Source organism: Sabethes cyaneus, chromosome 1 (assembly GCF_943734655.1).
Source record: "Sabethes cyaneus chromosome 1, idSabCyanKW18_F2, whole genome shotgun sequence".
In the NCBI taxonomy this organism is placed as follows: Eukaryota; Metazoa; Arthropoda; class Insecta; order Diptera; family Culicidae; genus Sabethes; species Sabethes cyaneus.
The window spans coordinates 19617463-19631304 of NC_071353.1; the positions used below are offsets into that span (position 1 = coordinate 19617463).

At 42.7% G+C, this 13842-nt stretch overlaps 1 protein-coding gene across 2 annotated transcripts in view; it reads right to left on the reverse strand.

Annotated features, from left to right (window-relative positions):
- Window positions 1-650: 650 nt before the first annotated feature.
- The window catches only part of LOC128732766 (probable maleylacetoacetate isomerase 2), a 49368-nt gene continuing 36176 nt past the window's right edge, over window positions 651-13842 (reverse strand). For both annotated transcript variants that reach the window (XM_053826132.1, XM_053826131.1), the window contains 2 exons: window positions 3180-3298; window positions 651-3117 (listed from right to left, as the gene is read on the reverse strand). In XM_053826132.1, coding sequence (XP_053682107.1) covers window positions 2779-3117; window positions 3180-3298 — 458 coding nt within the window. In that variant the 3' untranslated portion in view covers window positions 651-2778. The remainder of the gene's footprint in view (window positions 3118-3179; window positions 3299-13842) is intronic.

A 13842-nucleotide genomic window follows, 5' to 3' on the forward strand; every position in this document is an offset into this window, starting at 1 on the left:
GAGCTCAGAAAGAGCCCCCTGGTAGTGGACACTTACAAAACAAAATATTAAAAGAAAAAACGCGGAGATTTAATTAACAACAATTAACAACGAAGTGAGAACCCAGTGGAACTTAATTCCTTTGAAGGGTTTCACGTACAAAACGGAAAAATAATTTACAAAACATGAAATTAATTTAAACATTGATAACGTGAATTACAATTAAGAATGCAGGAAAAAACCAGCAGGAGCCAGAAAAACCTACATTTGCAAAATGGTCAGCAGATCTATATAATACAATATAGTTATTGCAATTTAGATACGTTGTGCATGTTTTATAACGAATTTTGTAGAACCACCACAGGCCTTACCGCAGGTTACAGACAATTGATTTTAGTTCAAAAGTAGTTTTACTCGTGTCCAACCTTCAACCAAAGTAAGTAACAAAACTTTTGAAATAATTCGCAATGGCCTTGTTTAATAATGTTAATTTTTACTATTTCGCTATAAAGTTTAATAAGGTTGGTGATGAGGTGTAATTTAGTTCATTTAATATTACAAACTGGTTTACTAGTGAGTTTGAATGGCATTTCGAAGCAATAAGTGGTGAGAATACGTTTCATAATTGCGCAGTATAAGTCATTCCAGTTTCTTGTTTTAAATCAGTACACCGAGTTAGAAGCAACACTAAAATAGAAAATGCAATCCAAAACTTTAATCGATAGAATGCGAACACGAAGTTTGATTTTAAGAAATTATTCTGAGACAAACATACGCTAGATCCAGGGTTGCAAGCACTGTGATAGTGGGGATTTTATTTATTTTTATTTTGCAAAAAGTGGCTTATTCCAATGCCTTCAAATGCCGCCATCAATGGTGTCAAAAATAAAGATTTTTTCATTATGATTTTGAAAATATGGTGTAAGAGTCAATAGGAGGGTAGTATTAAATAGTACCCCGCATTGCTCTGTACTCTGATGATAACTGGCTGCCAAGTTTGTGCGAAGGAATGCAGCATCTAGTAGGTTTTGCTTTGGTATTTGTTTATGGCACACATCTGCTTCTAGCGGTTGGTGTTAAACAAAGTCCTATTTATCTTACTTTTCTCGGTGAATAAAATAATTATTCCGAATTCTCGAAGTGCATTAATAACGTATGATTTTCTGCTCTCTACGGTAGATTCTCGCAAATTAGGCGCCAACATACAGAGGCGCAGTAGAGCAAATGAAAGAAATTAGAATCCCGGAATTCATCAGCAACTTTAAGGTGAAGGTCGTCAGTGTCCAGTTGCATTTTTTAGTGATTTCAGTACTTTCACGACGAGAACAAAGTTGCTAGTAGTAGGAAATAATCTGTTATGTACAATTATGAAACGTAGAATCGCGTATCTATTTTTGCTGTTGAACGAGATCCGACAGTAATTCTATCACATCAAATACTGTTTACGATGAATTTTATTATCAGTGAATATTGAATCAGTAAATATTATATTTTCGACACTCTACGACCGTTAATTTAATAGCGAAAATTATTGGTCTTTTTCATGCTCAACGTAAATATGGCATCACTCCACATATACACCCGTTTCCTTGGTAACGTAAAACAACGACGGTCGCGGATTCGGAATTGCAATCGAAACGAAGTTAAGTTTTTCATACCAATTCAAGTGAACAGATTGGACAAAATCATTATTATACTCTGCTAAATAACTGTTCGGGTGGTAAATTAAAGTTTTCTGTGTCTCAAGTCAAGTTTCGCGATTGACGTGACGACTGGAACGGCCGATAAAAATTAATGAAAAATCGACGGCGAAAAAGTGAAAATATAGTGATGAATATTAATTGAGCACTAATCTCAGTATTTAGTGTCATTAATAACCGAAAAAGTAATAGAGCTTATAGAATGCAATATCTAGTGCTTCGAGTTGCAAGATCTTATTACGGCTAGCAGCTTAGTTGAACTAATTTTATATTTTTGTAATGGTTTCCCGAGTCTATGGGAGCATGTTAGGTTGGTACACTGAAGAAGGGAAGGGTGATATTTGGTGCCATACTGACTGCCATGAATGGACTGTGACGACCTTGTCGTTAAAGTAACTATAAATTTTAGTAGTCTATTGGCCCTCGAAAAAGTCTCGTTAAGGTGTAACCGAAAGTTGAGTGTACGGTCAAGATTCATTCCACGAACGTTATCAATGCGTTGTTTTGTACGACCTAAAATAAAGTATTTGAAGGTTCTATTTGCGGTGTGGACCAGCTGTAGCTTAGATGCACAAGTATTAGTTTTAGCTTTGTGAAGGCATTTAGGAAGTGTAAGGGGCCTGGCTTTGGTTACAGATGAAATAAGGCGCCTATAATATTAGATTTTTTAACCGAATCAAACGTTAACCCAGATTTCACAGTTATTTTTTTGCAATATCTCCAAATCTAGCTGATGTTTGTCTTCTTTTCAAACGAATATTTTAAGCATATCGCATAGTTAGACATAGAATGTTCCGTTTCAACGGTATTGTAATAGAATATAATAAATGGAATAAAATCGTACTTTTTTTATAGATGATTCACACGATTAGTCATCTGTGATGGTCAATTCAATGTAGGACGCATTACTTTTCACAAAAGTCCTGCAACTGTTTTTTTCTCTGTTAAAATTTGTAGCCTATTTCGGAGGAATTGAGTAATCACCACAAGCAAGCCGGTGGTTATCTGTGTCCTTAGTTTGTGCCTTGTAAATATCCACTGTAATCTGAGTCGTTTGAATGTTTTGAACTTTGTGAACGTGAAAAAAAAAACGCTTCGTTTACTTGGCCGCCTCCGGCGGACAGTCCGGCTGGTTCGAGGGATGCGCAGCCCGGAAGGCCGGATGCCCTTCCAGCTCGCGGTCGATGCGCAGAATGATCGGATAGGGGCGCAGGTCGACGTGAAAGCGCCGTGCATTGAACACCTGCGGTACCAGGCAGCAGTCGGCCAGCGTGATTTCGTCGCCGACGCAGAACTTACCGGCCGACGTGGACAGCAGCTTCTCGATGGCTCGGAACCCACGGGTGATCCAGTGCTGGGCCCATTCTTTCTTCTTCTCTTCACCGACGTGAATTAGAACGATTAGGTTCTGCAGCGGTTGGACGCCTGATGCAATTACCTAAAAAGGTAAAGATTGAAACAGTTATAGAGTGAGATTTTGTGGGCTGTGGGATGTGATACCTCGCAAATTTCGCGAACCTTTGCACGCTTCAGGACGTCTTGTGGCAGTAGAGGTCGTTGTGGACGCGTCTCTTCCAGATAGTGTAGAATTGCTATCGATTCCACTAGTGTGTGACCGTCTGTTGATAAAAAGAAACATGACAAAATAAGATTATGGCTTGGCGCCGATAAGTGGATTACGTGCTATAAGTTGCCTATCAGGTAATTCGGAAGATTGGGTTTATCGCGAGCTGTGATCAATAATAATCGTAAAGGTATGGAATTAGAATGCTGAAACGTAGCGGAAATTCGATTGTTTTATAACGATAATAGTGATGGTTCGGCGGTTAAGTTCAATTAGTCAGTTCGGATGTAAATAGCTGTCATGCGTGCGGGAAGTTAACTTAGGTAAAAACAACCATCCGCAGTGGACATTAGTAGTCCGGAACTAGAAACGAGAAGACACGGTTGAGCGTTAGAGAAATATGAATCAATTGGTCGTTCTTTTGTTGCTGGCCTGCTGGCAGGTGTGTACGACGTCGAGTTCCTTTTTGTTAGTTAACGACATACGCGTTGAGTTCGTTACAGATTGCCGCAGCCACGGAGGAGGATTCTAAATTAAACGTCGAAGACGACGTAGCCGTCGTTACGGAGTTCGATCGGCTGTTCAACCAGTTGCACTACGACATCGACTACAAACTGCGAGTCTATCGGATGCAGCACTCGCTACGGTTGAAGAATTTGAACGCACAGTTCATTTCGCGGTACGCATTCACCGTAACCGATATCCAGCACATGAAGCAGCACGCCAAGGACGAGATCCTGGATCACGCGCTGGATATCGGAGATACGCAAAATCCGTGTATTGTAGCGGCGAACGACGAAGCGATCCGGCGGGCTACCCAAGCCGCCAGGGATCTGAGTATTGCTGCGGAGAAAGCCTATGGCGAGCTGGCGACATTGTCGCGAACTCTGTTCTACCCGGTCGTTTACAACTTTCAGGTTACTTCCAGTGCGTTCCAGTGGACGGTTCTGGATCATCTGACGCGTGGTAACCCGGTGCTACATTTGCAAGAAACGTTGAACGATTTGGCGTACTTTTACATGCAGAACTCCGATTTCGTCCAGAAGGTAACCGATATCCTGGATCACGAGATCGAGACTTTCCAGGGGCTGATGAACGTGCTTCGTCAAAATATTTGGCAAGAAATCGATGAAATTGGCCGCAGCTATCTGTTCAACATGGAACAACTGATCGAAGAGGCCCTACAATGTGCGTAGAAACTTTATCAGTTGTAATCTTGTAAGCAATTAATCAATAAACAAGCGCTTTTGTTTGGCCCCGAACTTGGAACGAACTTTGACTACTTTTATAAACTTAATCTAATCACCTGTCGTTGAGTAATTCAACAAAATAGGTTTTCCAGAGAGGTACTGTTTATAAACATGGTTTGCATATTTAAAGTAAACTGAACGCACCGGAAAGATTCAGTTGGCGAACTTTGTGCGAACGGGAACAAACATGAAGTGGTTTATTTTGGTCGTCCTCTGTGGGTTAGCTGCGGTAAGTACTACACTGGTGACTTCAATTGGTGCAAAAAGGTCCTGAGTTCACGGTGTTGTTGGGTTTTCCGGCAGGCTAATCCGACACCGCGCATGTCCATGACGGAGTTGAGCGAACGCAGTGAAGAGTTCCGGGTGCTGTTTGATGAACTTCACCTGGAGAAAGATGATTTCGTTAATGTAACGCGAATTTTGACCCGCTACGAACTTCGACTGCTGAACAGTGCTTCCCAGAGGTTCATTGCCGGCTCGTGGAGTACAATTGTGCACCATTTCGACGATACACGGGCAGCTATTGAGGAGATGCTACAGGCAGGAACCGGTAATGCGAACTGTTTGGAAGGATTGCTGGAGGAAATCCTTGCCGAGCAGGTACGTGCGGCCGATGAGATGCGAGCTTGCGCTGCCTTCAAGATCGACATCAAGGAAGGGTTGGCCGACGAACTCCGCAATCTGGGTAATACGCTGCAGCGGATTTCGACGGCAGCTGCCGAGTACACGCTGTTCACATATGCGGGCCACAATTCGTTCATCAACCCTGCCGCACACATCACGTGGCTGGAGGAGAATTACGAACGACAACGCGTGTTCTGGGACACTACGGCCCTGGTAGAAGCGCAAGCCGATCTGGACGAAATCGAACGAAACCGTCCGGCGCTGATGGAGGAATTTGAACTTTGTTTGAGTCACATCCCGGAGGAATTGGATGACGCAGATCAGGATATTAATCAGCGGTTATCTAGCTGTTAGAGTTCAGTTTATCTGAATAAACTTTGTATTACGCCAAAAGTGCGGGTAGTGAATTTATTTCTAATCACAATTGCAAACACAAGTTTGAAAGCTGATCGAAACGATTCGCTGCAGTTGTATTGCATGTTATCGGAGAGAAATTCTCTCATCTAATCTAATCCCCATATCAGGTGGTAAATTTCCCCCCAGTCGGGAGACGGGTCCTAATTATTTAAGAGTGTGTTTATCGAAAAGAGAACTTCAGTCGAGGCCAATCTACCCGAGTTTGGAATCATGAATACGTTGCTACTGGTGGCTTTCTGTGCGATTTCGTTGGTAAGTGACGTTCCCAACTTTTGAGACAAGATTTTTCCACTAACTGTTTCACCGTTATTCCGCAGGTCGGCGCCGTTCCGATGACGGAACTGGCCCAGAGAAGCGAAGAGTTTCGCATCCTGTTCGACGATTTGCACATAGAAAAGGATGAGTTCGTTGATTTGACGCGAATTCTAGCGCAATACGAACTGCGGCTGCTCAATCAAGCTTCCCAACAGTTGATTGCCGAATCGTGGAGCCTCATCGAGCATAGATTCGATGACACTCGGACGGCCATTGCTAATGCGACCACGGAACCGGGTGCCAACGAAAATTGTCTGCTGGGTCTGGTGGAGGAAATCGTTGCCGAGCGGATACGCGCTGCCAACGAGATGAGCATTTGCGCGGCCTTCAAGATCAACATCAAGGAAGGATTGGCTGACGATTTCCGCAATCTAGGAAACACCCTGCAACGGATTTCGACGGCCGCTGCCGAATATACGCTGTTCACTTTTGCTGGCCACAATTCGTTCATCAACTCGGCCGGACATCTGCAGTGGTTGGAGGAGAATTACGAGCGGCAACGTGTGTACTGGGACACTACGGCCCTGGTGAATGCTCAGGAAGAATTGGACACGATTGAGATCAATCGCCCCGCTCTGATTGCCGAGTTTCGCGAATGTTTGAGTCACATCCCGGAGGAGTTGGATGAGTTCGATCAGGATATTCTAAGCCGTATGCCAGCATGTATGAACTAAATGAATAAAACTTTTAAAAATGTAATTGAATCCGACAATATATTTGATTTGGTAAACTGTACGTCTAAGCTTGATTACGCCATACCGGCTACTAATTCGGGACAATCTGATCTGAGCCACAGAGTGTGAGATTGGTGCAAGATTACAGGTTAAGCAGTGCTAAATTCAGCTAATCTAAACGTTAGGTTATTACGTGGGTCTCGAGACAGGCGCCATACTGTTTGCCTAATCTAATCTTCCCAATCGTGGTTCCGCCGAGTACGGGTTTCGATTGTGTAACATCTCGACAGCGGGGGTCCTTTGCTTTTGGAGGGTGAGATTATTTAAAAGTCAGTACGTAAACTTTGCAGCTTCATTTGAACAGTAAATTCGGACGAGATTGGGTTTCGACCATGAAATTAGCACTTTTTGTCATCCTGTGTGGATTCGGTGCGGTGAGTAAACGTAATCTCTTAGATAACTCTGTCAAGTTTGGGATTGACCTTTGTGCACTCTCATAGGTACTTGCCGTTCCGATGACCGAGCTAGCGGAGAGAACCGAAGAGTTTCGCATCCTTTTCGATGACCTCCACGAGGAAAAGGATGAGTTTGTGCAGTTGGTTCGTGTGCTCACGAGGGCGGAGCTGAAGCTGCTGAACGAAGCTTCCCAAAGCTTAATTGCAGAATCGTGGAGCACCATTGAACACTTCTTCGATGATACGCGAGCTTTGATTGCGGAGTTTATTTTGTACCCGAATGCTAACGAAGAATGCCTGCTGGGTCTGACGGCAGAAATCGTAGCGGAACGTATTCGGGCCGCCGGCGAGCTGAGCACTTGCGCGGCCTTCAAGATCAACATCAAGGAGGGATTGGCCGATGATTTCCGCAATCTGGGCAACACTTTGCAGCGCATTTCGACCGCAGCTGCCGAATATACGCTATTCACGTATGCAAGCCACAATTCGTTCATCAATTCGGCCGGACATCTGACGTGGCTGGAGGAAAATTACGAGAGACAACGCGTTTTCTGGGACACTACGGCGAGGACGGAGGCCCAGGACGACCTGGACGAACTCGAGGTTAACCGACCGGCGCTGATTGCTGAATTCGCAGAATGCCTTACTGGCATCCCGGTGCAGATGGCCGAGGTGGATCGTAACATTAATGCTCGTATGTTCCAGTGTTTGGGTGATTAAAAAATGAGAAATAAAATTGATGATTTTTCGGTACAATTGACCACTGAATCATTGAGAGAGATGATTTTCAATTTATTCCACACGTGACGTCAATGTATTATAGACTTATCGATGGATTCGGTTCACAATTGCCTGGCTGTAAAGTTATCTCTTATCGCGGTTGATGTTTTGCTCTAATGAAACCATTTATTTTGGTAGATTGTAGATTTCATGAGGTAATCAAACGTTTAATAAGGACACTCGATTGTTCGCGAGCTTGAAGCAGCTGAGCTAATCGGAAGGTCGAACGTATTTGGCTTTGTTGCGTAACTTGCGGATAAGGGAATATCGTTTCAGATGCTCGTTAGCGGCGTGGTAAAAATAGTAGCTTCACACGGTGCTTAAGGGTTCGCCTGAATAATTGAACGTATAAAAATATACTTTGAACAGTAGTAAAATAATGCGTTGTGCCGCTATTGTATGATTTCGTTGTTGCCAAGCACAAGTAATACTCTCTGGTAGCATAAAGGTTCTTACTTTAGCTTTCATTCAATCTTAGTATGTAAAAACTTTGTACTTTCAATTTAATTCTTATCGTAAGCAATTGAACTATACTCAGCAGGTGAAATTATTATGCAACATGCTTATGAAAGGCTATTATTTATGAAGCTGTAGAAAAGCTTCAACGAATTTTTAAAAGCGAAATAGACTGCCTCCTTTTGGAAATGAGATTACCATCCGTTTCATGCTTATTGTACTTTCTAACCCTCACATCTAGAAGGTAAAATTGCTTTTGAAACAGCACTACAATCTTGAAAATTTGAATCATTTTAACAACAAATGCTGTAATGTTATAGGTTTTCAACATACTTTCTAAACAAAGGAACCTATGCCCAAAATTAGAAAAAAACAAAAAATCGTGGAAACCTGTTGTACAAAACAAATCATGAAACCCATAACGAATAGTTCCAATTTAAACTTAAGGAGAAATTAGTCGTCATCGAATCTGAAAATTTCAAAAGTTTTTTTGTTTGAAACAAAAATTTTCTTCATGAAAATATATTCGCTATGTTCAGATTGGCAAGAACAATGCAGTGAATAGATTTCTATAGACAGAAGCCCGCCTTTGGGCCCAAGAGCTGCTTCCGAAATTGGGCTCTCCGACAAAAAGGGAGCAGAAGTTGGCGTCAATCGTACACCTAACCTAAAATATTTCATTCATTCATTCGTTTTCGGTTTTCGCACGACAGACAAAACGAACATTTTGTTTTTGTATTTTGTATTTTTGGTTGATTCATCCAACAACTTTGACATTATCGACATGAATTTGAAACTTAAATCTAGGATAAAATCTAGAAATCCTAGACCTTGTTAGGCTTCTACTAAAGACGCGTGAAGAAACGTGTCCAAAGTCAAATAATTCTTGGACTAGCGTGAAAGCGCGGATGTATGACGTCAGTGGTTCATAAAAACCGCACATAATCCGATGGAAGCTAGTTGTCAGTCTGTAATGTCTCCAAATCCAAAAGCTGGGGTATCGGTCTACGTAGCGGGGAAGATTGTTAGGTAGACGTGGAACACGTACTATTCTGGCTTTCCAACACAGAATATGAGGATTCCAGATGATACAGGAATTTTCAAGTATTGGGCGTACCAGTGAGCAATACAATGCCTTCAAACAATGGGGATGTGTGAAGTCTCGGGAAGTAATTGCGAAGCTCTAGAGATGACAGCGTTAGATTGTTGGTTGAACGTTGAACGTGAGCTTGTTATCCAACAGAACTCCAAGATCGCTGATCTGATCGACACATTACATCGTGAAATTATTATTATAGAGTTTTGGCACTTGTCAGCAAAAATGCTGGAAACTTTCACCTACCCTCGGGCTTCTTTATGCCAAGAGGGGTTAGGTTCTGTGGTTCTCATTCACTTTTTTTCGTCTGCTCTAGTTGTGTTTGATTGTGGTGATTCAGGAACCTCCTCGTTATGTTACAGGTTCCAAGAACCGCCGCTTTTTGGATTTTGTCCAAATTTCTTTGCAGCTCCAGCTCTTCCAGGGGACGTTGTAGACTACAGGGCTCTACTCCGGTGGTTGAGATAACCACCGGAACGATACGTACGCCCTCAAGGTGCCACATCTGCTTTAGCTCCTCGGCTAAGTCGTGGTATTTCGTTATTTTGGCCGAGAATGTTGACTGGACATTGCGATCCAGTGGTACAGCGATGTCTATGAGGGTAATGTGCTTCCTCCTTTTGTCGTAGATCACAACGTCAGGACGATTGGCACGTATAAGGACGTCCGTAATAATCTCACGATCCCAGTACAACTTTATGCAGCTCTTTTCCAGAATCGGGGTAGGCAGGTACTTATATTAGGGTACGTAACAGTTTACCAAATTGTGCTTCAAGGCGAGTTGCTGGTGCACAATCTTGGCAACTGTATTGTGGCGTCCTAGGTAAGACAGCCTAGGTAAGGACAGCCTGCAATCACATGCTCGATCGTTTCCCCTACTGAATTGCACTTTCGACAACGGTCTTCTATATCTTCGTGCAATATGTACCTGCGGTAGTTCTTCGTCATAATAACCCGATCCTGAATGGCTACCATGAAGCCTTCCGTCTCCGAAAAGAGATCACCTCGCATCAACCACGCATTCGATGCCACTTTGTCTATATGCGCTTGCTCTAATTGATGAGGGTGCATCCCATGTAGTTCCTTTGCTTTCCACGTTTCGACCTTTTCTGGTACGGTTTTTAGGTCGCAGTTCAGCTGGTAATGCTCCTGCGTCAGATGCAGGGCGCTGAACCCGTGGTCTGCTTCACAGACAGTGCGGTAGACAACATCTGACTATCTATGAAATATCTCCGCTAGCGCTTGGATGTCAGTGACACCTCTTCCTCCTTCCATGCGTGGTAAGGTGATTCTTTCGACTGCCGATCTTGGGTGGTGCGAACGGTGCTTGGTTAGCGATACTCGCAAGGTACTTTCACTCGCTTCCAAATCCGTTTTGGTCCATTTAACCACCCCGAAGCTGTATGTCAACAAAGGCACGGCAAACGTGTTTATCGCCTTTACTTTGTTGCCGGCAGAGAGGAGTGATTTCGGTTACACGAGTGAATACGGTTGACACGACACAGGAACCGTTCCTGCAGTTCTTTCCTGATAGTCGTGTGGTGAATACCTTTCAGATGCAGGAATCCCAGGTATTTGTACGACTCACCTTCAATCATACTTCGAATTTCCTACCTTTCGTTGATGCGGAAACTTTCAGCGTCCATTACTTTACCCCGATGGATATTTACGAGACGACATTTGTCGACGCCAAGCTCCATCCGAATATCGTTGCTGAACGTTGTCACCAGCTGCAACAAATGACGCAGCTTCTCCGCAGTTTCCGCAACCAGCTTCAAATCGTCCATATAGAAGGTGTGGGTAATTTTTGTACTCGTTGTCCCACTTTTCAATTGGCAGCCATAGCTGCTTCGGTTGAGTGCTTTGCTGAGGGGGTTCATCGCAAGGCAAAACCATAGCGAACTGAATGTATTGCCTTGGAAAATCTCCCTTTTTATGCTGAGAGTTCTGGATCGTAACACCTCTATCCCGTCGGCAGTGTGGAGTGAAGTGTTCCACATTCTCATTGCGTGCTTCATTAGCCTGATGATGCCATCGTCTATTTTATACAATTCTAGTATCTTAATTAGGTACGAGTGGGGTACTGAATCGTATGCCTTCTTGTAGTCGATGTACGCAATACTGAGGTTTCGCCTATTTCGGCTTGGCTGTCCCACAATGACTGCATCGATGATGACTTGGTCTTTACAGCCTTGTTTGTTTTTACGGCATCCTTTTTGTTCTTCAGTCATCACTCCATTTGCATCGCAATGGTACTGCACCTTTTCGGTGATTACCGTCGAGAGCACCTTGTACAAGCTTGAAAGACATGTTATTGGCCTGTATTTGGCGGGATTAGTCGTGTTCCGATCTTTGGGTAGAAGATAGGTTACCCCTTTAGTGATGAATTCTGGCAGCTCCTGGGGGTTTCTTAGTACCATGTTGAAGCATTCCGCCATCCGCCAATGGATTGCAGAGAACTTTTTATACCATAAATTGTGCACGAAATCCGGTCCTGGTGCGGCCCAATTCCTGGTGTACCGTGTAGCCTCATGGATATCCTCGGCGGTCACTGCTACAGAGGCCATGCGTTCAATTTCACCACTGCCTTCTTCCTCTTCTACCAACCACATCGCATTATTGTTGTGTTGAGTGGGATTCTCCTATATATTGGCCCAAAACTGTGTAATTTCGCCAAGCTCTGGGAGTCCCTCGCTGTAATCGGTTTTGTGATTGCTGATGTGGTCATAGAACTCCTTTTCGTTAGTGTTAAACATCCGGTTTTGTTGTTTCCGCTTTGAACATTCAACATAACGTCGCATCCGTTTAGCAAGAGCACTTAACCTTTGTACATGGGTGTCGAGGATCTCAGTGATGTTGAGTTCACTGAGATCTAGGAGCTCTGCGGGCTTGACGATTTCTTTCACCTGACGAACCAGCTTTCCTGATCGGTTTCCCCTCTTGTATTGTGTTAACCGACCTATCTTTACCCTGAACGATGCTATCCTAGATTCTAGTTGTAGCATCCATGCGGGTTTTCGTGTTTGGGGGCGTACATGGACCTCACCATTACCTGGGGGGAAGGTCCGTAATCCCATAGTTCTCACAACGGCTACAGCTGCGGAATACACTATACACTGCAGTTCCGCAAGGTTCTCGGCGGTTTCAGTATACAGTGGCAAAATATCCTCGTTAAGGATTCTTACTGCATTAGCCGGAAGGCATTTTGCAGCTTTGGTATCCGGTGTCGGGATAAGGGGTCTGTTCCCCGAAATTGTGTAACCGCTGCGTAACCGCTTATTATTATTATGATTGTTTATTGATCCATCGGACAGTTTTTGTCTACATGAATAAAAATTAAAACTAGACCTATTACTATTTACATCACACGGTCAATTTTAAATTCTTGAAGGTTTTTTAAAACTTAATGCACATTGTGAAAAATCAAACAAGTGGTACACATTAACAAATTCACAAAAATAGCATAAACAAAATCATTTCTACCGTAGTCCACCCGTCTGAAATTCAGTACTGCTACACTATTGCACGTAAATATTGAATGATAATGTTGTACTTATCGCAGGTGATTATCGGAAACATGGATATTTGGGATTTCTCAAACAAACGGATATTTGCAACCCCAATTAAAATGGGTTCGTGGAACTAACTTTGTCTGAAATTTTGAGGGAAGGTGTAGATATCCTCAAAAATTCGAAAACTGTTAAAAAGTCAATGTTCGTAAAAATGGCGTTTGTGGGGTTTCTCAAACAAACGATGCATGTAGTTTTTGGTGCTGTTCAGATTTATACCGATGATTCTAAAGAGCTTTGATCCAGCAGAAAGACTGGTAATAATGCCTCTGTAGCGAGATGTAAGTCTCGCTTTTCTTCTCTTTTAAATTACAGGAAACATCTACACTCTTAAATGATTCTACCTGTAAATAGGTCTGATTTGGTTAAAGCTAGGTTGAAACTACTCAAAATGCCCTTAAAGTGTACAAACTCAAAGTTTGGGTAAAAATTTCAACCAATTTTGGCTACTTGCTACCGATAATTGAATTATTCTCTATGCCAAATAACGCACTTTTGAGTTCCTACTACCAATTTTTTGGTTGAAAAATTACTCAAAATCTGAGGTTGTACACTTTAAGGGCATTTTGAGTAGTTTCAACCTAGCTTTAACTAAATCTAACTTATTTACAGGTAGAATCATTTAAGAGTGTAGGATTGTTTCCACAGCGTTAGAAACTTCCGTAGCTCAAACGATTTGGTAAAAATCCAATTGAGAAGCACGGCAAGAGCCTTAGCCGCAGCGTAACGGGGTTAATTTTTAATTTGAAAACTAGCAACCCTGAATATGCTGAAACTTGTATGTATGTACTTGTATGTACACCCTGCTCTTTGTTATTGGTTTGGTGGTTTGATTCAGTTGGTAGTAGCAAGCAGCAAATATTTCATTTTCCGATCGCATTTCTATCAAACAAAAACGGAAAACGGAATTAGAAACAGATTAAACACGCTAGATCAGTACAAACGAGTCTTGTTTATGTGCAT